The sequence below is a fragment of the Drosophila sulfurigaster genome, chromosome X (assembly GCF_023558435.1).
Source record: "Drosophila sulfurigaster albostrigata strain 15112-1811.04 chromosome X, ASM2355843v2, whole genome shotgun sequence".
Taxonomy (NCBI): domain Eukaryota; kingdom Metazoa; phylum Arthropoda; class Insecta; order Diptera; family Drosophilidae; genus Drosophila; species Drosophila sulfurigaster.
This window is the reverse complement of record NC_084885.1, coordinates 9624085-9651995: the sequence shown is the minus strand read 5'-3', so window position 1 is coordinate 9651995 and position 27911 is coordinate 9624085. Positions and strand designations below refer to the sequence as shown.

The following is a 27911-nucleotide window of genomic DNA, read 5'->3' as shown; positions in this document are numbered from 1 at the left end:
GTTAAGACAGTTAAGTCAACATTTATGCTAAATCGACAATTTAAAGAGATGAACTGAAATGTGGCAACACCGCATGGCTTATACCGATCTGCTAAGCTAAGCCTTTCTCAGCTGCTAATTCGCAAAAGCTTTCGTGCGTCGACTGCAATTGCTTTGTGCTGCATGCAACGAACACGAGGGTGGCTCGATTGTTGACGCATTGGCTTAACACTTTGCCAGTGTTCGCTGTGTTCCAACTGCTGCTGCGCACCACCAACATCATCAGAAGCAGCAACACCCACCCAAGTTAGCGGCAACCGACGCGTCGGCTGCTGTTGCTTATGCCTCGTTTCATTTTCAACAACAAATTCATAATTTTAAAACCGTGCCGAATGCTCGAGTTGGCTCGGGCTAAGGACTCGCGTCTAGTGGCAAAACGGATTCGCATTCGGATTCGGATTCAGATTCGTTAACGTTGCCGTGCGCCATGCGCTGCGTATCCTGCGACGTCCTCACTGACTCACTGAGTGAGTGCCGCATGCCAGGCGGGCGTTCATTTCATTTGATTTTTAACTGTCATCGACGGCAGTTCACCACTCAGCACTCAAAGTATCTTTGACTCCCTTTCGAATTGTGTCTCAAACAGCGTGCTGTAGTTCCGTACTTTACAGCCGAATATTCCAATTTTTTTAATTAATTTTTTTTTTGCTGTAGTGAATAATACTTTGTGAACCCGATAAGAATAAACAATCGGTATCAATTAAATGTGAGTGTGTGCCAATGATCGAGGATTGCCAATAAAGGATTGTGAATAAAGACACAAAATTGCGAAGTCATAAAGCTAAAATAAGAAGAATACTTTACATCCAAAGTAAGATATTTTTAATATTTAATAACTTTAATGGTGCTTACGGAAACAGAGTTTAAACAGATTTCCATTTAGATAAATAAATGTAAAAATCTGCCAAGTATAAAACGGTCTTGATATGATTATTTGTATTTTTAAAGTCGTTGAAATTTGTTCCTGAAAATGTTGGACAATAAATATATTGTAAAAATTTTATAAATGTTTGATTATTATAAAAGGAATAATTTTTTATATTTATATTTATAAAATTCAAAAGTGATATTTAATTATGGTGTTTAATATTATGTATCTTAAACGATTTCACATATTTTTCATAGTGCACAGTGTTCATCTTTTCTTGATCTTTTAATAATTATGTATTTAAATTCACAGCAAATTAAACTTCAAATTTAAGTAGCTCTAAAATGTATATTTATGTTACTACAGCTCTAACCAGGTGCTATTAATGTTATAATTGTGAATAATGAAGTTTAGATATCGCAATTAAGAAGTTTACTGAATATCCTACGTTTATTTTGGAAGAACAAATAAACATGTAATAGAAAAGATAAACATTGTATAGATCACATTATTAGCTCAGTTGTTCATAGAAGCAAATTGCAATTTTCAAATAATATTCTTCAAATTTAAATTTCGTATAATTTTCGCTTTATCTTTAAAACATTCTTACAAATAATAATAACTTAATTAAGTATTTTTTCGCTTTAACTTTTAATTATCATTTCATTTGTTTCAAACCTATAAAGTTAATTGATCAGAAATCATGAAAACTTTGTTGGTTTTCAATTTTTATGAACTCTTTACGTTGCCCCAAGAAGTATGCTACAATTTCATGTAGTTCTGTTCATTGCAATTTCTATAGAAATGTCTCACACAATAATGTTAATAATATGTGCAAATGTGCGCCCAATCTGATATAGTCCAAAACACATTCTGGCGTAATTCAGGATTGAGCTGGAAGGATTAAGTTCGTCCGCTTGGGACCATTTCAATTGTGAGCATCGTAACTCGTAACTCAAGTGGACAAAGTGCCGCAGTGTTTGGCACTTTGTTGAGGTTGTGCCGCGAGCAACCACTGAACTCCCAATGAACCCTCAACACACGAGCGAGCGAGTCTATCAAATCAAACTGAACCCTGGCAAAAGAGCCCGAAACTCAATCCACAAGTTGAGTGCAAACAAAGCGCATAAACTGCAAAATTATTTAAGCATAACTCATACGCACGAAGGTGCAGCCAAGCGTCAGGGATTGCAGTCGACACACACACATACACACACACATACACAACACGCACATCAATCTCAGTGAAATGTCCTCGAAAAGGGTTCAAATCAAATTCGATTAGGGTAACGATGTGTTGCTGCCTCTCCCATGTGTTGGCTCACACGATGAGGACATGGCCATGGAGTCGGAGTTAAATGCGAGTTGCCAGCGAGTCCGAAGGGCGGAGTTCTGTGCTCGAGTCCTGCGACAGGTCCTGCGTCCTGGTCCGCTTCTCACACACACATGCCAAAAGAGCCACAAGTGGCACATTATTTTAATTCGCAGTCAAACGTTGTAACGTTAACACCACGACCACAACAACATGTCCATCTCCATGTAAGTGGATGACTCTATATGTTTCTGCGTGTTTACGTGTTACTCTGCTTATGTGTGTGTGTGTGTGCGTGTGTGTTTGGGTGCTATTTGGGGGAAAGTTGAACAAGGGCTTAGACGGTTAGCAGTTATGGAAAATATGAAAAACGACCACAGCAAATTGTCATCACATTCTCAGTACTTCAAATGTTGAGCGCCTTAGTTAAGAAACCTCAGCTGCTTAAGAAGAATTTATGTTTACAATTCTGTTAACGACAGATTTATTAAGACGTTGTATATAACAGTTTACTACCAGTCTTATGAAATATCAAATCATTGGATTGATTGATTTTAAGAATACTTCAGTTTGAAGTTTTTTTAAACATCTATTCTTAATAAGGTTTTGATTTGTGTTTTACAAAAATTATAAAAATAAAAAATCTATTACACAAAACTTCTGTCATATTCATAGAAGCAGATTGCGATTTATATATTTTAATTTTAAATTCTATGTTATATCATTATCGACTTGTTTTTTTTTTACCATTAATAATAATATCTTTATGAACTTTTTATTTCCCATCAAAGACTAATTATCTTCATTAAATAATGAACTAGTAAGAAAGTATACCAAAGGCTATATTTGGTATATCGATATGGTACTACAGGAATCTTAAATGCTATAATTATTATTGTATGTACAAAAAAGCTTAAAAATTACTCTTGTTGGAAATCGACAAGAAGTGGCAAAAAAAGTATAGCTATATCTCGTATTGTCTCTCAGATTTAGGTGTTCATATAGACGGATGGACATGCAGATAGACGGACATAGCTATATAATCTCGGCTTTTGACGAGAATCAGGAATATATATACATATATGTACTTTATGGGATCGAAAATGACTCCTTCTGTCTGTTACTGTTACTGTTATTTCCAGCAAACACAAAGTTATAATACATAATAATGAAACACAAGCTTTAATCTAATATTTTAACAAATTTTAGTAAAATTTTAACAAAATGCCAAGTAAATTAAGAAAAATCTAAAAATTCATGAATCATATTATATGATTCACGTATTTTAAGCGCAAAACGCACTTTACTTTACTTTCCTAATCCAATAATTAAAATAGCTTTCGGAAAATAATAGTATCCACTGATAAAAACTCTCTTAATGTATTTTTGTAAGCAATTGAGAGACCTGCAAAGTCATAATATATTATTTCATTCTTAATTTATATATTCAAATATCTTTTCGAATATAATCAACTGCAAGTGTCTAAAGTCTAATTTTAAATACTTGCATTAATTTGTTTATGCAAAAAACTGAATTATGACTTCCAATATACATATATAACAGCTTGGGAAGCAAATTGAAATAGAATTTTTAATTTTGATTACTTTGCTGGACTTCGAAATTGAATTTTAAACTATTTTCAAATTAATGAAATTTCTATTTACTATAAAACTGTATTGTGTATAGTCCGCATTTAAAAGTTATTAAGTTATTTTTTTAAAAGGTTAGTTATAATTCAAATTAATACTAACACTATTCTATGTTGTATATAGTTCGTATTTTTAAGCTAAAAACAAATGTAAGATTCTATATATCTATTTCTATATATACATATTTCTATTTCTATTTCTATTTCTATTTCTATTTCTATTTCTATTTCTATTTCTATATCTATTTCTATATCTATTTCTATTTCTATTTCTTATTCTATTTCTTATTTTATTTCTACTTCTATTTATATTTCTATTTCTATATCTATATCTATTTCTATATCTATTTCTATATCTATTTCTATTTCTATTTCTTATTCTATTTCTTATTTTATTTCTACTTCTATTTATATTTCTATTTCTATATCTATATCTATTTCTATTTCTATTTCTATATCTATTTCTATTTCTATTTCTATTTCTATATCTATTTCTATATCTTGTTCATGGCACTTTGCTGAGAAGCAGTAAAGCTGCAGCGTTTCAATTACGCTTAGAGTTGTAACTCGTAGCTCCCAGTGGAATGTAATTGTAGTGCCCTCGGTTGGACTTCAGTTAGTGTTATTCAGATTCAGCGCCCTTTTACGAGTATGTATGTAAGGGTTGTATCGCTTCGTTTGGAAGAGGGAATGACCTCTCACCTCTCAGTCTTTCGAACTGAGTTGAATCGAGTTGAATTGAGTTGGGTTGAGTTGAGTTGAGTTGAGTGTGCCGTCTGGCTAAGCCTTGTTTGATATGCTGTAATTATGTTATAAGGTTGTTTTCCGCAAAGTGCTAGTCAAGTGAAAGTGTATGTGTGTGTGTCTGTGTGTGTGTGTGTGTGTGAGTGTCGAAGCAACCACGCAACAGGAGCTCATCTGAATCTGAATAGAGTTATAGAGTGGCCAGGAAAAGAAGAGTTCAGTTGAGGGTTGTCCGGGGGTTGCTTTGATTTATGGCTGGCGGTATCAATCAAAAGTGGCCTCGCTGCAATCGTTGACAGCGTTAAGCATCACCAGCAACCACAACAACCACAACAACCACAGCAACCACAGCCACAAACTCTGCTCCAAGAAAGTTTCTAGTTTTATTTGCCCCAAGATAAACATGACGAAGTTGCAGTTGGTTTGTTGCACTTTTACAGCACAGCTGCCTCGCATTAATCTCGGCACGAAAGTTAAAAAGACGTTGGCCAACTTCTTTGTTGACGTGGCCATAAAAATTAGCAGCGTTCGCTTGCCGACAGCAGCAGCTGCTGATTGAATATTAAAATGCTGCCAGCAACTGTGGCAATTAAAGCGCTGCCGCAGCCAATCCATCAGTTAATCCAGGGGGTGAGGAGGGAAGGGGAGGGAGAATATTATAGTGGACGGCGCCACGCCTTAATTAGCATAATCTAATTTCAACTTTGTCAGAAATGATTCTTCTTTTACTGTTGCTTCTGCTGCTGCTGCTGCTGCTGATGTTGCCAAAAAATGCAAATCAACTAACGGAACGCAGCCAATTTGTGTGTGCTCTTCCCCTCTTCCCCTCCTCCCCCTTCACATCCTCCTCCGATCCACACCGCCTGACGACGACTGTTAAAAACTTTTATATTTTTACAACGAAATGAAAAAACAATAAAATGGGAACAAAATTGAGAAATTAAACCAACAACAAGATGACAACAGCAACAGCCTCGACAGCAAACAGCGGCGACGGTTTGTTAAAAACTTTTCCCCACTTCTCATTTTCATTTTCATTTTCATTTTTTTTTTGTGTTTGCTTCTTTTTTGTTAGATGCGAAAATGAAAGAGCAACAAGACGAGTTTTGCCATAGACCAGTTGTGCTGTCTCTATGGCGGGGGTGAGAGGTGTTTGTGGGGGGGCGTTTAGAATTGACAGCCACAGGATACGGGCAACTGCGTGCGTTGCCACACCGCAGCAACAGCAACAGCGACGGCGTCAAGTGCCTCAACAGTTTGGCAGGCGAACATAACAATTGAGTTTGTTTCCCTCACTCTCGAATGTGTGTGTGTGAATCGGTGTGAGTGCGACATTATGAACGGCAACTGGGGACAGACGCAGTTGGCAGCTGTTGAAACATTTAATTTGCTGGAATTTGGCGCATCATGTAAGCTTATTAACAGACTCTGACTGTGACTGTGACTGTGACTGTGAGGTGTGTCCATGATTGTGCCTCTGTGTGCGTCGGTGTGTGTGTGTGTTTGTGTGTTTTTATGTCGTCTTGTTTTTTTATGCAAATTATGCGAGTGACACACGTGACGTGCCTCAGCAGACAGGCATTACCCCTTCCCTTTTTGAGTCAGCTAACAAAAGAGCTGCGACAATTTTAAAATGCGTCTAAAACTGCAGTTTTTAGCGTTGTCGATCGCTGTTAAATACAAAACGCTGTTAACTTTAACAGAGGGATACTTGCAGAAGCTATGCAAACACTAATTAGCCAGAGCGCTGTTAAATGCAAATGCCCTGTTAAATCGCATGTTAAGTTTAGCATAGCGACGCAATTAGCAGAATGAGTTGTTCAGTCGCAAGTTAACTTTAACAGATCGCTGTTAAATACAAATGCTCTGTTTAGTCGCATGTTAACTGATAAGCTATTCAGCATTTTCTATAACTATTAATAGCAAGGGCTGATAAATTAAGACCGTGTTTCCGCCTTACAATCTATGTACATTTATGTTATCTCATAGTTGTTTGGTAGCCAGTGGCCACTGCTGAACCAAATATAATATTAACTTTAACAGGCTGAAGCTTTTTGCAGATGCTATGCCAATACTAATTAGGTAGATCGCTGTTAAATCGCATGTTAACTGTAACCTAGCGACGCAATTAGCAGAACGAGCTGTTAAGTCGCAAGTTAACTTTAACAGAGCAACTCTTTTTCCAGAATCTAAGGAAATACTAATTAGGCAGATCGCTGTTAAATGCAAATGCGCTCTTAAGTCGCATGTTAATTGTTAACCTATTGAAATTTTTCTATAGCTATTAATTGCAAATGAAACAATCAAAAAAGAGGTTGATAAATCAAGAGCGTGTTGAACTTTACAATCTTTTCACATTTACGTTATCAAATATTATTATCCAACCAAATACTAACTTTAACAGAGCGATGCTTTTTGCAGACTCAAAGCAAATACATGTATTAGGTGAACGTATTGACCTTTAAGTATTATTAAAATGTTCCATATTACTGGGTTTTTTAATTTTTGAATAATAATTTATAATAGTATTCGTTAATTTTAACAACTGATGGTCCAGCTAAATAAATCACTGCAATTTAAATATGTTCAAAGAATAAGTAAACTTTATGGACTGTAAACTATTATAGTACTATAATAATTGTTAAAGCACTATTGGAATTAAAGCTGTAAATATGATGGACTATCAGTGTTGAGATATTTATTAAGTACATAATCCAGAAACAATTATTTTGAATAGTAAGTTTGTAAAACTATTAAAAACTATTATTCGCATGAAAGATGCAAATATATGGAATTGTAGGATAATTAAAAAAGCAAACGCTATTATTCGCAGGAGTAATCCTTTTTCTCCTGCTTGGGACATTAAGAGTCCTTGCTGTTTGAGGAGCAACGCCTGAGTACACACAGACTAGCGCCAGCTGGGCGAATGAGAAATCACTTTTAATTGCCATTAGACGGGAAATGAATAGAAAGTCGAGTGTGCATGTAAAAGGTAGACTCCTCTGCTGCTGTGGCATTCAACACTAGTTGTAGAATGAGGCATGTTGCAGTCGCTGTCGCTGTGTTGCTGTTGCTGTTGTTGTTGCTGTGGCAGGAGGCGTGCACAGCATTGAACAGAGAACAGAGAACAGAGAACACAGAGTCGAGATGAAGACGTTAACGAATACAATGCAAATATGGACATAAATCTTGAACAACGTCTTATTCAAGTCAACAGCAGAACGAAAGTTAAACACAAAACTAAACTGAAAACTGAAAACCAAAAACTTCAACTAAATCCAACCAATGACAATAACAATACTTCTTTCTGTCTTGCTGGCATCTGAGTTAGAGATGCTCGTGCTTCAATCACATTTAATTGAGTTAATGAATAGACAATCAAATTGAAATTTAAGTACATCACAAACCAATGCTTAAGTTGATCACAAATGTTTCTTTGCCAGCTAATTATCAATTTTAAATTATTTTTTCGTGCACTTTGGTTTAAATATGTTTTAAACAATTTAAAACTTATTTGACCTAAAATTATAAAGAAGTTACATAAACTGAAATAAAAATCGTGTTAACATCAAGAATAAAATCTTGAATCTAGATTATTTGATGTTAAAATGTAACCAAGAAGGTTTATTTTTAAATCAAGATCAAAATTCTACAATAATTATATTTCATTCTTAAAATTCAAGATGATAATCTCTACTGACTGAGCTAACAGAAACAACATCAGAAATAAGATTATATTTATAAGGGAAGCGAACTCCAGCATTTTAAGAAGCAAGAACAACCTTTTTTTTTTTAAGATCGAAAAGTTCTTAAATCAAAATTTGCAATCTTCTTTTCAATCTAGAATAAAACATAATTGAAAAAGGATTTTAATCTTAAGTTATAATGTTTTTCATCTTACCACAAAATTCTTGATTTAAGATTTTATTAACTTAAAAACATTATTTCAAGATTGTTTTTGTTTTTAAGTCTGAATAAATTTTACTTAGTTCAAGATTTGCCATCTATTTTTTTATCTAGATTTTTTTTCTCTCTGTGTAGAATTAGCAATATGTATTGTGCTAATTTTTATTACAATGATGAACTGGAAGACTAATTTTCAATTTATGGCAATTGATTTCTTAATGAGATAATAATCAGTTTGGTATTAAAAGTGTCTGCTCTTTTCTTACTTTAAACTTGTTAAACGATATTATAAACGATTTTGAACATTTAGTAATACTAAGTTTAAGGAATGTTCTTTCCTTTAGAATTACGCTTGTTATTCGATTTTATTGATTTACGGAGGCGGGAGTGGGCGTGGCAAAAAATTTGAAACAAACTTGATCTGCGTGCAAACATAACAAGTGCTGTCGAAAAAAAATTATAGCTCTATCTATTATAGTCTCTGAGATCCAGTGTTTCATACGGACGGACAGACAGACAGACGGACATGGCTAAATCGTCTCGGCTGTTGATGCTGATTAAGGGTCGGAGATGTCTCCTTCTACCTGTTACATATGTACATACATTTCCCTTCTCTTTATACCGGGTATAAAAACTAACTATCCCCAAAGAATATTCGTGCTTTTCGTGTCACGTGACACGATCGCATCTCTAACTTGAGTCAACTTCAAGTTCTTTGCTAAAGGAATTATTGTACCTTCTTCTGCTTACAGCCGTCGCAACATGAAGGACACCAACGGCAACAGCAACAGCAACACCAACAGCAGCAATAGTAACAATGGCAATGGCAACAACAACGGCAGCAACAACAACAACAGCAACAGCAACACTGTCGCCAGTGGCAACGCCGCTGTGGCTGCCACGCCCCCAACGGCTCAGCAAACAGCGGCAACAGTTGCAACTGGACAGCAGTCGCTGCAGCCACAGCAACAGCAGCAGCAGTCACAGCAAGCAGCCGGACAACAGCAACTGACGCCACGGAAGAGCAACATTCATGAGCTGCGCAATCAGGATTATGTGAGCCGCCTTATGGCTGCCACGCCCCCATATTTGTACTCGGCTCCCGTGGGTCCGAACAATTACTTCTTCAGCGATATGCTGCGCTCGCTGGTGCAGACGCGCAACAACGAGACGGCGCGAGTGTTGCAACTGCAGCAGCAGCAGCAACAGCAACAGCAGCAACAGCAACAGCAGCAACAACAACAGCAGCAACAGCAGGCGGCATTGGTGCGACGATCGAGGAAACGTTCGTGGTCGCATCGTCCTTACTACGAGCAGTTGCGTGAGCGTCGCGATGCCGAGGAGAAGCAGCAACATCAACAGCAGCAACAACAACAGCAGCAGCAACAGCAACAGCATCACCAACAACAGCAGCAACAACAACAGCAGCAGCTGCAACATGTGAGCAGCACGGCAACAACCACGGTTGAGAAGCCACTCGAGTTGACCAACAAGTCAGCAGCCACGCCCACACCTACGCCTACGCCCACGTCATACGCGTACACAAAGCTGGAGACAAAGCCGCTGGTGAAAGCAGCATTGGGCGGCGCCGTCGACAACACGCTGCTGGACAACACGCCGCCAGCAGCCTCGTTGCCGCCACAGGATCTGGTGTTGCCGCCACCGCCACCCGTGTGGTATCCACCGTTGTATGCACCGTACGGCATCGATCCGCTGCACTTCTTCATCGATCTGCGCGTCTCGGGGCACATCTACGATCGCAAGAAGGAGAACGTCTCGCCGCTCTCCAACAGCAACAACAGCAGCAGCGCCACCTCAGCGTCCGCGGCAGCAACCGCAGCAGCTGCTGCTGGTGCTCTCCTCTCCGCAGAGGATTCAGCAGCAGCAGCAGCCAGCAACTTGTCGAGCAGCAACAATCTGCTGAGCAAGCAGCGACATGGCTCCGCCTTCACAGTCCCCATCCCGAAGTCAGCGCAGAGCGATGCCATCAATCTGTGCGCCAACGGCGGCAACAGCAGTCTGTTGACAGACAATCCGTCTGCTGCGCTGGGCAAGTTCGAGCACTATGCCAAGTACTATGATCTGGGCGAGAGCAAGGAGAACAATCAACCGGCAGCCAGCACAGCAGCAGCAGCTGCTGCTGCCGCCGCCGCTGCAGCGAATTTGTCCAAGTCCGGCGCCAGTTATATGCTTCAGCATCTGCCGCGACTTTACAGTCAGTTCGCCGCTCAACAGGAGGCGGCGGCAGCGGCCGCTGTTGTCGGTGTTGTCGGTGCCTGTGATCTTGATGCCAAGTCGGAGTCGGCTTCGGCTTGTGCCGATTTGTGTGACGATGATTCGCTGGGACGCGGTTCGAGTGACACCGCTGGCGCTCTGCTCGAGAGCAACAGCTTGCAGAACGATCGGGACATCGATGTCGAGATCATTGACTCCATCAAGTATCGCACCGATGGCGAGAGCAGCCGCTGCTCCAGCAACGATGAGGCCTCTGTCACGCAGATCGATTAAGCGGGCTCCCAACTTTGTGTGTTCGTGTTCGTGTTGCATCCCAATAAAGACGTCACTTGGCTAATGAAAAGATTGTTTTTTTCTCTATGAAGAACATATTTAAGGTGGTTTTTTTTAGCATACAACTTATTTACTATACACATTTGATAAGGAAGCATCTCTAACTTGATAAAGTATATGTATGTGAATTCTTCGTCAGCATCAAGTGGATCGAGTTGATATGTTTTGGTTGACTATCAGGTATGTTTTCAATTGTATGGTATATGTTGAATGTGAAAGTATATTGATATACTAAATATAGCTTTTGGCATACTTCAGTATTTGTCAGGTAGATTAATTCACTATTTTATTTTTATAGCGTTCGGTATATTTTAGTATTTTTGCGGTAAAGAATAATACTGCACTATTTTATTTTGTTGTTTGATATATTTTTAGTATTTTTTCCGGTATATTAATTTGATATATTTTAAGAATAATACCGCACTATTTTGTTTTTATATCGTTTGGTATATTTTTTCAGTATTTTTGGTATATTAATTTGATATTTTTGTTAAAAAATAATACTGCACTATTTTATTTTTTATAGCGTTCGGTATAATTTAGTATTTTTGCGGTATATTAATTTTGTATTTTTTAAAGAATAATACTGCACTATTTTATTTTGTTGTTTGATATATTTTTAGTATTTTTTCGGTATATTAATTTTGTATAATACTGCACTATTATATTTTGTCGTTTGGTATATTTTAGTATTTTTTCGGTATATTCATTTGATATATTTTAAGAATACTATCGCATTATTTTTTTTACAGCGTTCGATATATTTTAGTATTTTTTGGTATATTAATTTGATATATTATATTTTAAGAATAATAACGCACTATTTTGTTTTTATTGAAAATGAGTATCAGCTATCATATAGTCGCTTTCTAACTTGTTTTTAAATTATTTTAGTTATTATCTTGCATTGGCTTTTGCATAAAAATATCGACAAAATGTTCCTTAACTACGCAGAAACAGAAAAATAGTTCAAAAATCATTCTTAGCTCTAATTAAAGTGCTAACCAAGAGCTATAAGATTTATCTTTATTTAAAATAAAGAAATGTTTTGGTATAGAGATTTATATATATACTATATACTATACTATATATTAGAAATGAAGTATTATAAATAGATTATAAACAAAATAATGATGAAACCTGAAAGCAGAAGCTCATGATCTCTTACAGTTACCATGAGTAAATGATTTTGTTTGTTGAAAACAAAATAATACCATTGTTCAATAGAGGCACAACTTAAATAATCACGCAGAGGAATATGTTCAACAACTTGTTAATGTAGCTGCAGCTTCTTCCCACTGAATAAATGTCACTGCTATTGTTGTGTTCATGTGCTGTTAATTGACGGAACATCCTCCATCAGCTTGAGCTCCACTCAGACTCCATTCGCAAGACGCGCCTCAAAGTATGCAACGGCAAATGGCAAACGGTAAAAGCAATTTCATAAATCATTTGACGCCGTCGTCGTCGTCGTTGTCGTCGTCATTTCTCGCGCTCATTTTGCCAGCCTCAAGGCTTTTTTTAAATCGTCGTCGCGCAAAATTGTCAAGCTGCCCTCCCTCTTCGTCCCCCTATGCTTCTCTGCTATCCCCAAGATCTTTGCCAGAGTTCTCCCTCTCTTTCTCTCTCGCCATCTCATGCCATCGTTTTCCCCCGTTGTTGTCGCATTACACGCCTGACTACGCTTTGTGTAAATTAAAACTGCTGCCGGCAGACTGCCACGCCTCCCCTCCTTCGCCATCCTCCCCCCTCTTCCACCACGCCTCTCGAACACGCCTTGGCATAAGAATTGTCACAGCGCGAGTTCTTCTCTTTCGCTCTGGTTTTTTGTGCAGCATGATTTTGTTTTATTCTGCTTTTGCATTTTTATTTGTAATTTTTATTTGCGCACAGGATATTAATTTTTACACCATTCATTGATTTTGTTTGCGCGCGGGCGCGTAATGAACAAGCACGATACGAGAGCAGTCGCAGCCTTTATTTTTTGTCGCCTTTTTTGTATGTGTTTTTTCCCAATGACCGATGGGCGTGGCAATTGGCCGCCTTATGCGCTCCACCAGCTCCATTTCCGTTTCCGCTGCTCTTGCCATCATCATATGCGATATATCCTGTAGACAACGTTTGCGAGTCTTTAATGCGCTCCTATTTGAATTTACTCGCTGTGGATCGATTCGAATACCAAATGCTGACAAACTGCAAAAGATTAACATTTTTGCATTGAAAGTAGTTCTACATATAAAAAATACATACATTGTGTATGAAAAGTAAGTTTGGTGATTCTTTAGGCGAAAATAATGATTGTGTTAATTTTGTTTGATTAAAACTAACTAATAACTTTAAGAAGAGTAAAAAAGATACGAATATTATTTGTTATTCCTATGGCGAATTCTAAAATGGAATATCTTTACTTTATTTTTTAAAATTACAAAATTTTATTTAATGTTTATATGCATTTTATTTTTATTTTATTTATTTTTATAATAAAAATCAACTTTAATTTGTATAATAAAATTCGAAAAATAGAAAGTGACTAATAAAAATCATATTCAAATTTCTTTTCAAATCAAATCATAGATTTACATCATATTTATCTGTATCTTTAAATTGATTTATGTATGTATAATCTGAGCAGCTATAACATATGTATGCTTCTGATCTGATCAAAAGATATTTAAGCTAGATTTTTTTTCGATTATTACTATAAAAATTATCTTTTATTTCAATAATAAAAAGTGAATTATAATCATTTATTTTGTATGTGTAATTTATTATTTGTATTATTTAAATTAAATTCAGTAATTAAAAAAAATTAATTATTTTATCTTATTTCAGAATTCTCTATTGGAATAATATATAATATACATGGATAAAAGATTTGTTTGGGTTTGATTCCTTAACAAATCATTGTTTTATAATAACTGGTATTTCTACTATTAGTTTTAAATCAAATTAAAATGCATTGAAAAAGCTGAAAAATTAAAAAAAAAATGTATTTTAAGAAGAATTTCATATTAAATTTAATATTTTAAAACAATCTCTACTTCTCTTTGATACATAATCTTTAAATATACATAAGCTCATCTGATGGAAATTTCAAATGTATTTCACACTGTGCTGTGGGAATTGAAATAATAATATTTAAATTGCATTCCGTCAGCAGTCGTTGGTTGAGTAAACAAATCTATCAATTAGGAGAAAAGCTTTAAACTGTCAAAAGACGCCCACAAACACAGTTTGCAAGTTATCTGTGTGGTCTCTCACTCCTCTGGCTGAGAATTGAGAAATGCTTGTCGAGAGGATGCAAGCAGCATTGTTTGTTCAACCCCATAACAATTCCCAAGCACTACCGACTCTTCCCCCTCCCCTTCCCCTTCCCCACACCACCCATCACCCACTCCCAAGCAAGGGGTTTTCATTTTTCCAGTTTTGCTGTTTTCTCTGGCGCGTCTTGTCATTGGTAAAACTTTTTTGGCGCAAGTTGAGCTTATTGTCCCAGCCCAGGAAATCATCCCCAACCCCCTTGGCAGTGAGAACGCCTCAAGTAGCGGACGGACGGAAAGGCGCACGGACAGGCGGACTGCCAACCCCAACTCCGGGACTGCCAATCGCCGAGTGCTGCATGAATTATGAGCTCCACGGCAAAGATTTATGAATCCAAAAAGAACGAAAGAAAAAGAAAACCCGAGCTCAAGACAAAATCTGTCAGCTGTTAAGTTGCGTTGTAAATTTCCTGCAATTAGGTTGAATTTCAATTTCCCTCGATGCTCCGTTTTCGTTTTCCACCTTCTCTTCCCCTCTCCCTCCAGCTCCTGGCAAGTACTTACTTTGATTGCGATTATACAATGAAATGATGACAACAATTCAGCCTCAATCCATATCCATATCCTTTCTCCCCCCTTTTAGCTTTTAGCTCATAAATCATACAAGTCGATTTTTAGCGCGTTTTATCGACGCCTTTTGTTCGCCTTGTTCGACTGTACATTGTTTCACATTCCTTTTGCTCTTGTTTCCACTTGTTTTTCTTTTCTTCTTTTTTTCTCTTTTGGTTTTCCTGATTGGCTGCCACTGCAGTTTTTCTGCCTCAATGCTTTGCCGAGCTCGGTGTCTGGTTGCAAATTTGCCAACTCGCCAAATTCCATGCATATCCTATAAAAAGACAAGTTACCAAAAAATGACAAAAGCAAATATGTATGTATATAGATAGATAGAGTAGTGAAGTGGTAATCCAGATCAGGAGCATAAAATAAACAATACTAACAAAACTATTTTGAATATGGTTGCAATCCAATAATTTTTATATATTTTATAATTTCAAAAGCATTTTATTAAAACATCAAGGAAAAATAAAGTACTTTCGTTTGTTGAATCTAGAATTTGCAATAATAAAACTTCAACGATATTGAAATTTTTTTTATTCAATTTAGAAATTCTTAACTTAAAAAAGTTCTTAAAATTCTTCATGCAACAACGTTTGGATAATTTGAAATGAGTTTTAGAATTCCATTAAGAACTTTTATGGATATATAAATTTTTTAAATTAATCATTTTCTCTGTATAATTATTTTTAAATTTAGCGTTTACGACTTGTAAATATTTGTATATGTAGCTTACACAGTTTTTGCTTTAATATTACTTCTATATAATATGTATTTCCTCAGAAATCGAATTACACAAAGTAATTGTGTCTCAGCTTCATATTTCCAGCACTGTTGAATTGACATTTAGTTCTCTACTAGATTTAGACCATTATTTGTCACCTGTCAAATTTCCATTCTCGATTACAGCCTACTTTAATCGAAAAACAATTTATGGAAGCAAAAAATTTGAAATCTAGTTGTCCTTGACTTCGAGCGAGAGCCAACATCATGAGAGTTTCTCCAGGAATTTAGTCAGTCTCACTCCAGTCTCAGTTCGAACAACATCTAAATTGTAACAAACACTGAAAACAAAAATTTTAAATTTTAGACCAAAATTTATATTGTCGAATTTTTTCGTTTCGTTTCTTTTATTTTTTTCATTTTTTTTTTTTTTTTGGAAATCAAAAATGTGTTCTCCTTGCGGACCGTGCAGCCCCTGCGATCCATGCTGCGGGCCCTTCGAGTGCTCCCCCAAGTGCTACAATGCGGCGCAATTGGAAGCCTTGCCCCAGTGTGCGCCCCGCATACCGCCGCCGTTCCCCAAGTGCATCACAGTCCAGCAGCCGCCGCGTCTGATATGCAAAAAAGCGTGTGGTCTTCACCGAAAAGATCGTGCCGGAGCCGATGGTGGTCAACCGATGCAGACAGATCACGGTGCCCAAAGTTGTGGACGCCACGCGGGTGATCAAAGTGCCGAAGCTCATTTGGGTCTCGCAAATGGTGCGGGAGCCGCGTGTCATATACTATCCATCGATGATACCGGATCCCTATGTCGTCTGCTATCCGAAGCGCGTCTGCGAGCCACGCGAGGTCTGCCAGTCGATCTTGTGCCAGCCCAAGCCGCAGACCATCGATATTCCGCCGCCCCGCGAATACTGCTGCTATCCAAATGGACCCATCAACTACAAGCCGAGTGCCGCCTGTCCGCCCTGTCCGATTGGACCGTGTGCGCCCGGCGGTGCGTGCTGTCCACTGCCCTGCTTCTCCACCAATCAGTATCCGGTGTGCGAGACGCGTTGCGGTCCCTGCGGACCCGGACCCTGTGGCCCGGGACCATGTGGCCCTGGACGTTGTGGACCCTGTGGCCCCTGTGGTGGACCGTGTGCAGTGCCCAATTGTGGACCCTGTGGCCTGACGATGCCTTCGGGGCCGTATATTCCTGCGCCGTGTGGACCTTGTGGAACAGGTTGCGGCCCACTAAGCAATGGACCCTGCGGACCTTGCGGACCCTGTGGACCTTGTTCGCCGCCTTGTCCATATGAGTCGCCAGAGTGCGGACCTTGTTATCCTTGCGCACCAACGCCTTGGAATACACATTGTGGACCAGTCGGCCCCTGTGGCCCCTAAGTTCCATGTGGACCTTGTGGTCCATGTTAGAAAAGCCTTTGAAAGTCTAGTTACGAGTCGGCCGAATCCCCGTTTATAAATGCATGAATAAAATATTGTGATACCAAAACTAGTCAATTATATTGCAATAGTCTTACCCCAAAGTGAGAATCTTAATGTCGAGAGAAGCTTATTGTGCCCAACCGGCTGTAACCGCCCTCCTCAAATACATATATGTAACACAAAAACCATTGAGAATATATTTTTTTAGCTGCGATTATTGGCAATATATTTGCAAGTATTCATTAGAAACGATAAATTTAGAAAGAATTCATTTGCTCAAGAATATGAGCACTTTAAAGAAAAAATGTAGATATAAGTAGTGTTCTTCTTTAAGCACGTTTTGCTATCGTTTAGTTGAACTGTTGGCCTATCTCACCCACACACTTATGTCACTTCAGCGACGAGATCGAAAATACCAGTTGGGCCAAATGAAATACCAGGCGAACATAAATTAGTAGCAAGCAGAAATACAAAAATGTTGGAGGCGCAGTAAAAGTATGCTGCAAAATATAAGTTGTTGAATTCTAGAAACGACACATCCTAAAAGTATGCAAAGCTAATTTTTCCCATTTGCAAATTTCATGAGCCGCATTCACGGCTGCCACTTTTGGTACAAATGTACCAAAACGGGTTCATTTTTTATGCGTTGGTACATTGGATCACTGTTTCACGTTTTGGTACATTTTTAATATGCCTGTTCTATTATTTAAATTTTTCATAAAATTTTATGTTCACACATTTTATTTTAACAAATGGCTCTGTTCCACGGACAGAGCGGACATAGCGGACACTGCGGACATAGCGGACAAAGCGGACAGAGCGGAATTAAAAGTTCCAACCCACCAGATGAAATGCCAGGCGAACATAAATCATCAGTAGGCAGAAATAAAGCAAGTAGCGCTATCGATCATCAGTAATGAAGCACCCTCAAAGTATGCTACAAAAATGCAGGAAAAAAATTATATTTTAGTGTCGCCAAATTTAAAATTTGAAAGCAAACGATAAATAGCGTGTCCACTAACTTTTGAAAATAACGAACGAAACTGTTTTTCAAAGCTTGCTGCTGATTTATGTTCGCCTGGTATTTCAAATATTGAGTGGACAGAATTAAAAGTTCCAAAGTATGCGACTGAATAATTAGAACAACTACTACTAAACTGATTTTCAAATCAACCGCTTGCTGCTGATTTATGTTCGCCTGGTATTTCAAATATTGATTCGGCAGAGCGGACAGAACTATAACATCAATAATTACAACACAACTACTAATTATGTCAAACATAGCGGACATAGCGGACATGGCGGACATGGCGGACATAGCGGACATTGCGGACATAGCGGACATGGCGGACATAGCGGACATAGTGGACACAGCGGACAGAGCGGACAGAGCGGACATAGTGGACACAGCGGACAGAGCGGACAGAGCGGGCATAGCGGACATAGCAGACTGACTGACGAAAATTACAAATGTTGAGATCTTAGATGACCCCACATTTTGTTGATCTTGGTCGATAGAGTTCGTCCTTGCGATCCTATGTGCACGGTTGCCACTTTTGGTACAAATGTACCAAGACTGGTACATTTTTTATGCGTTGGTTTATTGGATAACTTATTTACATTTTGGTACATTTTTAATATGCCTGTTTTAGTATTTAAATTTTTCATAAAATTTTATGTTCACATATATTATTTTAACAAATGGCTCTGTTCCACCAGACACAAATTTTGTATCAGTTAGAAATTGAACCATGACTAACACTGGTAAATATCGCATACAGTCGATTTGCGATGACAATTGACAGGATAATTGAGAAAATATGTATGCGCCACGGTTGCCATTCTAAAAAAATGTTTTGTACCAAAATTTTGAAAAAATGTACCAATTTGAGCAAAAATGTACCACAAATTTTTCTCGGTATTTTTTAAAACTAAAATTTCTTAACGTTTTTTTAAAATGATCTTTTATTATTTCACGTTTCATTTTTTACTTCAAATTATAGTAGTAGTATAGTATATAGCGTATAAAAAAAACAGAACTTTCATTAAACAATAATAAATTAAATTTAAACTTAGTTCATTTTTAAAAATGAACAGTCTTTTGGAGACCAAACATAGTGAAGGTCCTTACAATTAATCAATTCTTTACAATACATAATATTATTTAGTGTCTTAAATTCTAATTTATTTCGTAATTTAGTTGTTATTAAAGAAATTTCAAAAAATTTTCTCTCTGCAGCAGCAGAGCTGTGTGGCAACGACATCAAGTTATATATGAATTCTATCAAGCTTTTGAACAGTGTTTCGTCAAGACCGTTTTTTTTTTACTTCCAATGTCTGTCCAAAATTTACAAATGTCTTTTTCTTTTCCCTCATTTAAAGACGGACGGAGTTGGTTCCATTGGGATATTAGATCATCGGGATCACCATTGTATAAATTTTCGAAGGTTTTCATCAAAGGTACTATTGAAAGTTCATCTTCGCTTAGAAATTTAGCTGGAGTTATTGCCTATAAAAGTTTTACATCTTCTCTTTCGAAGTCAAATCTCATTTTTATTTGTGAAATCAGCTCAATATAAAATTCACGAATAGTTTCTTTAATTTTACACTTTTCAAATTCACTCAGATTTTCGCTATCAATATACTGCTGCGCTTTTGTACCAATACAAATATTTGCTACTGGTAAAAAGTGATTTTTATCTTTAAGGACGATATCTTTTATATTTTTGTTTTTAATATAAGGAGTTTGACAGAAGTTACATAATATTAACTTAACAGAAACTTCAAGTCTATTGTATAGGTACGGAAGCCTGACAGATTCGGATTGAAATTCAGTGTTAAGTTCATTAATAATTTTTTAGAGCGTACGTTAAAAACAACATATATGCTTTTATTTCCGGTGCTAACATAATATTGGCTAACTCCTTGGGCTTTATGTTATTGACTTCCGAACATTGGGATAGAAAATAAAGCTGTAGTGCATCCCACTGCTCTACAATTCTACAAATAACTTTCTCAAGAGAAAGCCACCGTGTCATTGCTAATCCTAAGATCTTATGGGGATTGATGTCGCAGAAGTCTTGAAATTCTTTTAGCTCTAGCACTCTCTTAGGACTCCACGCGAAATAGGAATAAATGTTCCTGCACAGCTTTTCAACGTCTGATGGCAATTTTTTGCAAGAGTAGCTTGCGCACAAATGTAGTGAGTGACAAGTACACTTCATATACAATAAGTTGGTGTCCTTACTCACTTCCTTACTTTGTTTTCAATCCAGATAGGCTTCCCGCCATAGTATTTGCGCCGTCGGTTGCAAGTCCAATTAAATTGTTTAGTGGGATCTCGTTTGATGTAAAAAATTGTTTAATAGATTGATAGATTGACTCAGCGTCACATTTGTCAAGCTCTATCAACCCAAGAAACTTGTCCGTAATTGTTTTCGTAACGCTTTGAAACTGCCTTGCCACCAGCACAAGCGCCTTGCGGCACGAAACATCAGTAGTTTCGTCAACAATCAGGGAAAATTTTGAATTTTTTAGCGAATAATGTTATAATGTTTTTGAATGACTTTCCCGCCAGCTGCTCTGTCATTTGTGATGCTTTTGTTCGCCCGCACTTTACTTCTTTTGCTATTTTGGAATCCGGACAGCATACACACAGCAAGTTGGGCAGATACTCCATAAGCGAAATTGGCAAGTTATGCATTATGACAAACATCATTAATGTGTAAATGGCATGCTGAACTTCATCATCAACTTTTTTTGACGCAGAGCCTGCTTACTGTGCCGATCAATATGACCACCTTCGTTTTTAAGCCACGAAAACTTGGTGAGCCACTCGCTGCGAAATTTTCGATTCGCTTTGGGCGAATTGTTGCTATTAAAGAATGCGATGTTAGAAAACTTATACATACATACATAAGTGTATAATGTTTTATAGTAATAAGACTCACTTTGGTTCATCATCTACTGTCACTTGCGGAGCATTAGCTTCAGAAGCTGCTTTTTTTGTAATGAATCTATAAAATTGATATATGTACATATATACTTTGTTGTTTCAAAAGACATTAGCTTACTTACCTATCCATCACTATGTATAATCTTCAAAAACTGTTTAAACAATATATTTTTCAAATTCAAGTTCTCGAAAGATTTTATGTATTTCACAATTTATAACTGTTTACGTAGTGATGGACCTTACGTTGGCGCATACATATTTTCTCAATTTGAGACGGAACATCGCAAATCGACTGCATGCGATATTTTTCAGTGTTAGTAATGGTTCCATTTCTAACTGATACAAAATTTGTGCTTGGTGGAACAGAGCCATTTGTTAAAATAATATGTGTGAACATAAAATTTTTGGAAAAAAAAAACTAGACCAGGCATATTGAAAATGTACCAAAATGAAAAAAAGTGATCCAATGTACCAACGCATAAAAAATGTACCAGTTTTGGTACATTTGTACCAAAAGTGGCAACCGTGATGGCAACCGTGGTCGGATTACTGCAATTAATTTGCATCCTGAAAGTATGCTTTAAAATACCATCAGAAATTGAAGTAAAAGTATGCTGCAAATTATAATTGCATCAGCATCAGCACACACCATACAGAAATTGTCTATGATTCAGAAATTGTCCTGTATTTCGGTCATTTGAATGCCGATCGTGATGTCCTTTGGATCAAGGATTTCTCTAATAATAACACAATGATTGCTGTACTCAAAAGGACTATCATCCTTACAGGATCCGAGAAAAAAAAGTAAATTTTAAATAGTGTAAATCTCGGTCATATCCTTATTGATCCTTGTGAGTCCTGTGTCAGTCAAAGCGTACTTATGAGGACTTTCATCCTGCCAAATTTGATCCTTATCGTCCTGGTAATTTTCGAGTTATCCTTGAATTACTAATGTATGTATTTTCCATTTGGCCAACGGAACTGAAAAATTAAAAGTTTTTGACATCAATGGATAGAGTTGGTCCTTACGCTCCTTCCAATACATGTCCGCTGAAAATGTAACAGGATATGGCTGAGATATACGCATTTTTAATTTTTATGGGCCATATTACACCATAAAAGTATGCTATAAAATATTTTTGCCCAACAATTGGTCAGCCCCAAACCAACGATGAGATAGAAGTCTTCTATTAGAAGATCCAATGTAAAATGCCAGTTGGGCCAAATAAAATACCAGGCGAACAGTAATCAGCAGCAAGCAGAAATACAAAAATTGACTGGGCGAAGTAAAAGTATGCTGCAAAATATTAGTTGTTGAATCATGAAAAGAGCGCACCCTAAAAGTATGCCAAGCTAAATTTGCGCATTTGCAAATTTCATGAGCCGCATTACTGCAATTAATTTGCATCCTAAAAGTATACCTGAAAATATAATCAGAAATGGAAGTAAAAGTATGCTGCATAGTATTTACACATTTGCTATGATTCAAAGTGTTCTGTATTTTGCCCATTGAAATGCCAATCGTAATAAATAACTATTGCAAAATACTATTAAATTTTCAGCTGATGTTTTTTAAGGTTTTACAAATAACAACATGAACATTATTGCCAACATTTCCTGCAGAAGCAAATGGTTGCTTGCGTAATTACAGTTTTAAACATCAAAGTTGTGATAGAACATAATTGTAATAATAATAACTGCAGTTCTGAGGAACAAGTACATACTTATGAAATAAAAGTTAGACTAAGAAATCAGACTATCAATTAAATTGAACTACTGCAACGGTTTGATGTAAATAACAAATGTATATATTCATCCATTTCGAATATAACTGCATTGTTAAACCCTTAATATGTTCAACCGTTGATAATAAAAAAGCACAATTATTTGTTGTATTTTGTTTTTTTTTTTCATAAAATAGAATCAAATGCATTCAGGCCTAGGACATGTGTACGACGGTGTTCGGCAATTATGTTTCAAGCTAAGCAAAACAGTTGAGAGTAAAAAATTAAATTCATGTACAGAATTACGCACATAATAATGTAGGCGACAAGGCGGTATCATTTCTTTTTTGGCATCCTTCAGACCGGCACCGGCATTAAACTTGAAGAATATTATATCGCCGTCCTCGACTGTGTAATTACGTCCTTGCTGGCGATACTTGCCGGCAGCCTTTGCAGCTACCTCGCTACCTTCGGCCTTGAAGTCATCGAAATGCATCACCTCAGCCATGATGAAACCCTTCTCGAAGTCGGTGTGAATGCGACCAGCAGCCTGGGGCGCTTTCGTTCCCTTTTGAACGGTCCACGCTTTGACCTCATCGGGGCCAGCGGTGAAGAAGTATTCCAACTGCAATGCCTTGTAGCCGGTCGTAATGATCTTGTCCAGTTGGCTCTTGCACTTCGTCTCCTCCTCATAGGCCTTGCGCTCCAGATCGTCTTTCTCGCTCAGCTGCTGCTCGAAGGCACCCGAGAAGGGAATGAGCAGTGCTCCAGGATCGTGTTTATCGATCCATTCCTTAATTTTTGGCAGCCACTTGTTCTTCTTGCGAATGAAGTCTTTGTCCGACAAATTCACCAGGTAAATTGCTGGTTTCGATGTCAAGAACAAGTACTTGTTCAGGGTTTCAATCTATGGATTCGAAAGAGATGGTTAGTGAGTGTGAATGGGATAGAGATATTAGTGTATTTGTTAACCTTCATGTGTCTAGGATGGCCTTTGAATCTAATTTTGCTTTATTTGCTTTAGACTGTCTAGCATATCTAGGTGTAGTGAAATGAAGATTGATATCTCAGAGACTATCTCAGAAATATAGAAGAACGAAACGTACTTTGGATGTTCTTTTAATATGAATATGGATAATTATGTAAAGGGGTTTTGTCGACACTATTTACAATGAAAAATAAATAAACTGAAGTAATTTAACAAATATGTAATTATTAATTAATTATTCTTATAGCTCTGAATTACCACTATATTTAGAGATAAGATTGATTTTAAGAACTTTTATATATACATATGTATAAGATTGTTCATTTTATGGTTTGCGTTGATTTTTGCAATTATCTTAAAACAGAAAAATAATTGTAAAATCTTTCTTAGCACTTAATAATGTGCTAATCAAGAGCTATAAGATTCATATTTACTCCAAATAAAAAAATGATTTGGTAGATGTTTTTTTTGTCACTTTAGATAGTGTCGCCAGAGAATTACTCATATATAATATAGGATAGGTGATTTCTAGTCTTGGTTTTCAATATTAAGAATTTAGCTTTGCACTTTATGTAAAGTGTGAATTTTGAAAATACATTGTTGAATTTTGATAAAGTACTCGCAAAGTATAAATTAAGATGATTTCGAAACTTTACTCACTTTTGTTCTCAATTTGAGACAAATGCATCAAATCGAAAGTAAAGCACATGAAACTAGGGCAATCTTAGCAACTAGAGGGTTAAGAATGTATAGTGTTAGGGGGGTTTCACTTACATCGTGGGCATTCCAGTCCTCGAAGCGCAGGTGACGCTTCTGATCGACCAAGATCTCCTTGATCTTGACCATTGAATCGTACTCGGGCTTCAGTTTCTTGTCACCGCCACGGGCCACAACCTTTTCGAGCTTGTCGAGGGCCTGCACCAGTTTCTCCTCATCCTTGAGCCGGAGCTCTTCGGCAATGATTTCCAGATCACGAACAGGATCCACTTCGCCTTCGACGTGCGTCACATCGGGATCCTCGAAGGCGCGACATAAATGGAAAATGGTATCACAGGCACTAATGTGCGAAAGAAAGTCATTGCCCAATCCTTGGCCCTCGGCAGCGCCTTTGACCAATCCAGCGATGTCGACCACATTCAGATAAGCGGGCACAACGCTGCACAGCACAGGAAAGGGGAAAAAAGCAAAATCCGATTTAGCACTCAATATACAAGACGGTAAGACAGACTGACAGACGGTTACTCACCTGGCAGGCTTGTGGAACTCCACGAGGTAGTCAAAACGCTGGTCAGGCACGGGCACGCGACGTGATGGTAAGGCAAGAAGCATCGAGAGAACAGAAGAGCAGCGAGCAGCGAGAAGGGAGAAGAGAAGACAAAGCGCATGTTAGCTGGGATTGGGATTTGAGCAGCCAGCCAGCCAGCTAGCCAGTGAGCCAAGCAGCCGGCAGCGTCTTTTTGGCCAATCAGTGCAATTTTCTATAATTTTGTACAATCACCATCGATGACGATGGCGATGACGACCCCACGAGCCACCGCCACAGCAACAGCAACAGCAACAACAGCAACTGCCACACTCGATTCTAACCAAAATGAAGTCGCTCAAATTAAAAAACAGCCTCGCTGCAATTTGCATATGAAGCAGCAGCAGCTGCTGTTGTTGTCCTGGCCACGCCTGCGAGACGAGACGAGATGGCAGCCAAGTTAGAAGCGATTCAGGAGCAGCGATGCCAATTTAGCTATTTTCACGACAAAATCTAGTTATTTGATAATTTGAATATACTAAAATGTCGATAATTGAAGATCTATTTTCTATACAAATTATGCATTCCAAATTATAATATGAAATAAAGCAACTTTTCTGTGTTTAACTGCGACTGACAACAAATCCTTAATACAATACTCTTGTTAACATTATATAATTGAATGGAAATCTTAAAAATCCTTAACTTTTGTTAATACAATATAATTGAATGGATAACTGTGTGCAAAGTTCTCAATCAAATTTACAAATCTGATGTCTAAATGATGAAATAATCTAATATTCGTACAATAAATTTAAAATCAATAAACTGCATTTTATGATTTGCATACAATTTTGTGTAGCTATCTTAGATGTGCGATTAATTTCGTAATTAGCACACGCTAATGAATATTATAGAATATAAAACACAATTTTGTGAATAAATAGTAAGACACAAAGTTGAATACTAAAAAACAGACAGACGGACGGATATTTTAGCTCCTATATTTCTTAGCTGTTTTCTAACTCACTCTCTCGTTTAACTGCAATTTTGGCAGCACTGTTGGAAGTTGTTGGTGTTTGCTGCAGACGCGCTCGACAATCGATCGATCGAGAGAAACAAAGGCAAAATTCAAATGCCAATGATTACAATGATTATCAAAATGTAAAAAAGGCAAAAAAAATAAAAACAAAAAAAAAACAAAACTGAACGTAAATTGCGATTGGCCGGCGGCAGAAGTCATGGTTGGTAATTGGAATACTTATTCTCATTGGGCTTAATGGTGCAGAAAGGAAAATTCTCAGCCGGCGCGGCGCTTTGGGTCAGCACATTGAAAAATGTTGACTTGCCAACGTTGGGTACGCCTACGATGCCAATGCGGAGATTGGTGCCAATGCGTCCGATCAACGGCTTGCGTTCGGGTTCATCATGCTTCTTAGGTGGCATATTGTTGTCGTTGTTGTTGTTGTCTGCAATACAATACATACATATTTAGTTTGACTTTTTTACTATTTTTGGCCACAGCCGCCATTGGACATAACCTCAAAGCCAAATTGTTTGCAGCATTTTGTGTACGTACGAACCTGCTGCTGCTGCTGTTCCGATTAACTGTTCAACTAGACACAATTATTATTGTGCACTCACGATAAATAAAAGAAAACAAACAAACGAACTTTTACGCAAGTTCTTTAATATATTGAATACAATCAATATAAAAATGTTTTGCTGTTTAGTAGCACGTCTGTTGACTGCGGCGACCGACCACCTCGTTGAACGATACAGCCAGAAAGAGAGAGAACGAACCACAAACAGCTGTCAGCTGTAAGCAATAGTATGCAATAGCGCCGCCAGCGGTTAAGCGTCAAACCAAATGCTGTTTGTTGTGAGTTCTGTGTGTATGTGTAGCAGTCAGCTTGTGTTCGCTAACCTTTCAAATGTTAGTTTACCATACAGCCGTTGGATGGCGCATGAAATAAGCGCGTAATTTGAACATTTTAATTGCACAAGTGAATAACATACCAGCGTGATGTGAGACTATCAAACGACAGTGAGTATTCCAATTGTATTTAATATTCGAGCTTTATTTTATTTGTTATTTTTCGTTTTGCCGTCGCTACGAAACAAGCTGCTGCGTTGTTGAAAATATAATAAATATGAAAGCAGCGCTGTGAAAGTGAAAGATACATTCGTGTGGACGTGCATCAGATTGTTAAATATCTTCAGGAATTTTGCAGCGCAACTTGTGTGGATGGCTCGTCGTGGGATCGATCAGCAACGGTGCAGCATAGTAACATACTATACTATATAACTGTCAAGGTCACTTTGCAGACGCACGTACACACAATTTACCGAGTTAGTGAAATGCCCAAGATAATCAGTAATTACGCATAATTATTAGATCGATCGATTTATTGCACACTGAAACGCAACCAGATCCAGATCCCCCAAATGAAACAGAGAGAGAAGTAGAGAGACGGCGACGAAGAAGGGTAAAGAGAAAGATGCAAGAAAAAATATAACTGATCGTTTGAACAATTTGACCATTTGATTATTGTTATTATTATTTTCTTTTTCATTTTTTCTTTGATTTCAGTCTCTCCAGTTTGTGGTTCAAATTAAAAGCGCCGCTATGCATGAATGCCCCAGTATGTGTGCGTGTGTGTGTGCGCGTGTGTGTGTGTGTGAGGTTCGATCGTGTCGCTATGCATACAAAGAAGAAGAAAAAGAAGTTTGTTCATCATTTCACGCTAGTTTGACCTCATTGATACTGCGGTTTTCGAGATATTTAAAAATCCATTTGTCACAGCCATCTAGCTGCAACCGCAAAAGTGTTTCAAGGATAATGCACATGCCAACTGCTGTTTGACTGCTGCATATCCGCATGTCCTG

At 37.5% G+C, this 27911-nt stretch overlaps 2 protein-coding genes, 1 long non-coding RNA gene and 1 pseudogene across 4 annotated transcripts; 3 read left to right on the top strand and 1 right to left on the bottom strand.

Moving 5' to 3' along the window:
* Positions 1 to 389: 389 nt before the first annotated feature.
* On the top strand, positions 390 to 11085 carry LOC133849237 (myb-like protein I). The gene is made up of 2 exons (XM_062285174.1): positions 390 to 850; positions 9271 to 11085. The coding sequence occupies exon 2, from the start codon at positions 9281 to 9283 to the stop codon at positions 11024 to 11026; it is 1746 nt and encodes a 581-aa protein (XP_062141158.1). The 5' UTR covers positions 390 to 850; positions 9271 to 9280; the 3' UTR covers positions 11027 to 11085.
* A 4892-nt stretch (positions 11086 to 15977) lies between these two features.
* On the top strand, positions 15978 to 17179 carry LOC133849240 (DBF4-type zinc finger-containing protein 2 homolog; annotated as a pseudogene).
* Positions 17180 to 22950: 5771 nt separating this feature from the next.
* Positions 22951 to 26741, bottom strand: LOC133849238 (obg-like ATPase 1). Of its 2 annotated transcripts, none has more exons than XM_062285176.1 (5): positions 26606 to 26741; positions 26288 to 26491; positions 25026 to 25086; positions 24554 to 24935; positions 22951 to 23698 (listed from the first exon to the last, which is right to left on the bottom strand). In XM_062285176.1, the coding sequence occupies exons 2-5, from the start codon at positions 26466 to 26468 to the stop codon at positions 22991 to 22993; spliced, it is 1332 nt and encodes a 443-aa protein (XP_062141160.1). In that variant the 5' UTR covers positions 26469 to 26491; positions 26606 to 26741; the 3' UTR covers positions 22951 to 22990. The 2 variants fall into 2 exon arrangements, with proteins under 2 accessions (XP_062141160.1, XP_062141159.1); XM_062285175.1 differs by having other exon boundaries at positions 26288 to 26477; positions 26586 to 26720.
* Positions 26408 to 27630, top strand: LOC133849256 (uncharacterized). Its single transcript, XR_009895347.1, has 3 exons — positions 26408 to 26477; positions 26586 to 27511; positions 27616 to 27630. It is a non-coding gene; the product is annotated as an uncharacterized LOC133849256 (long non-coding RNA).
* Positions 27631 to 27911: the final 281 nt, after the last annotated feature.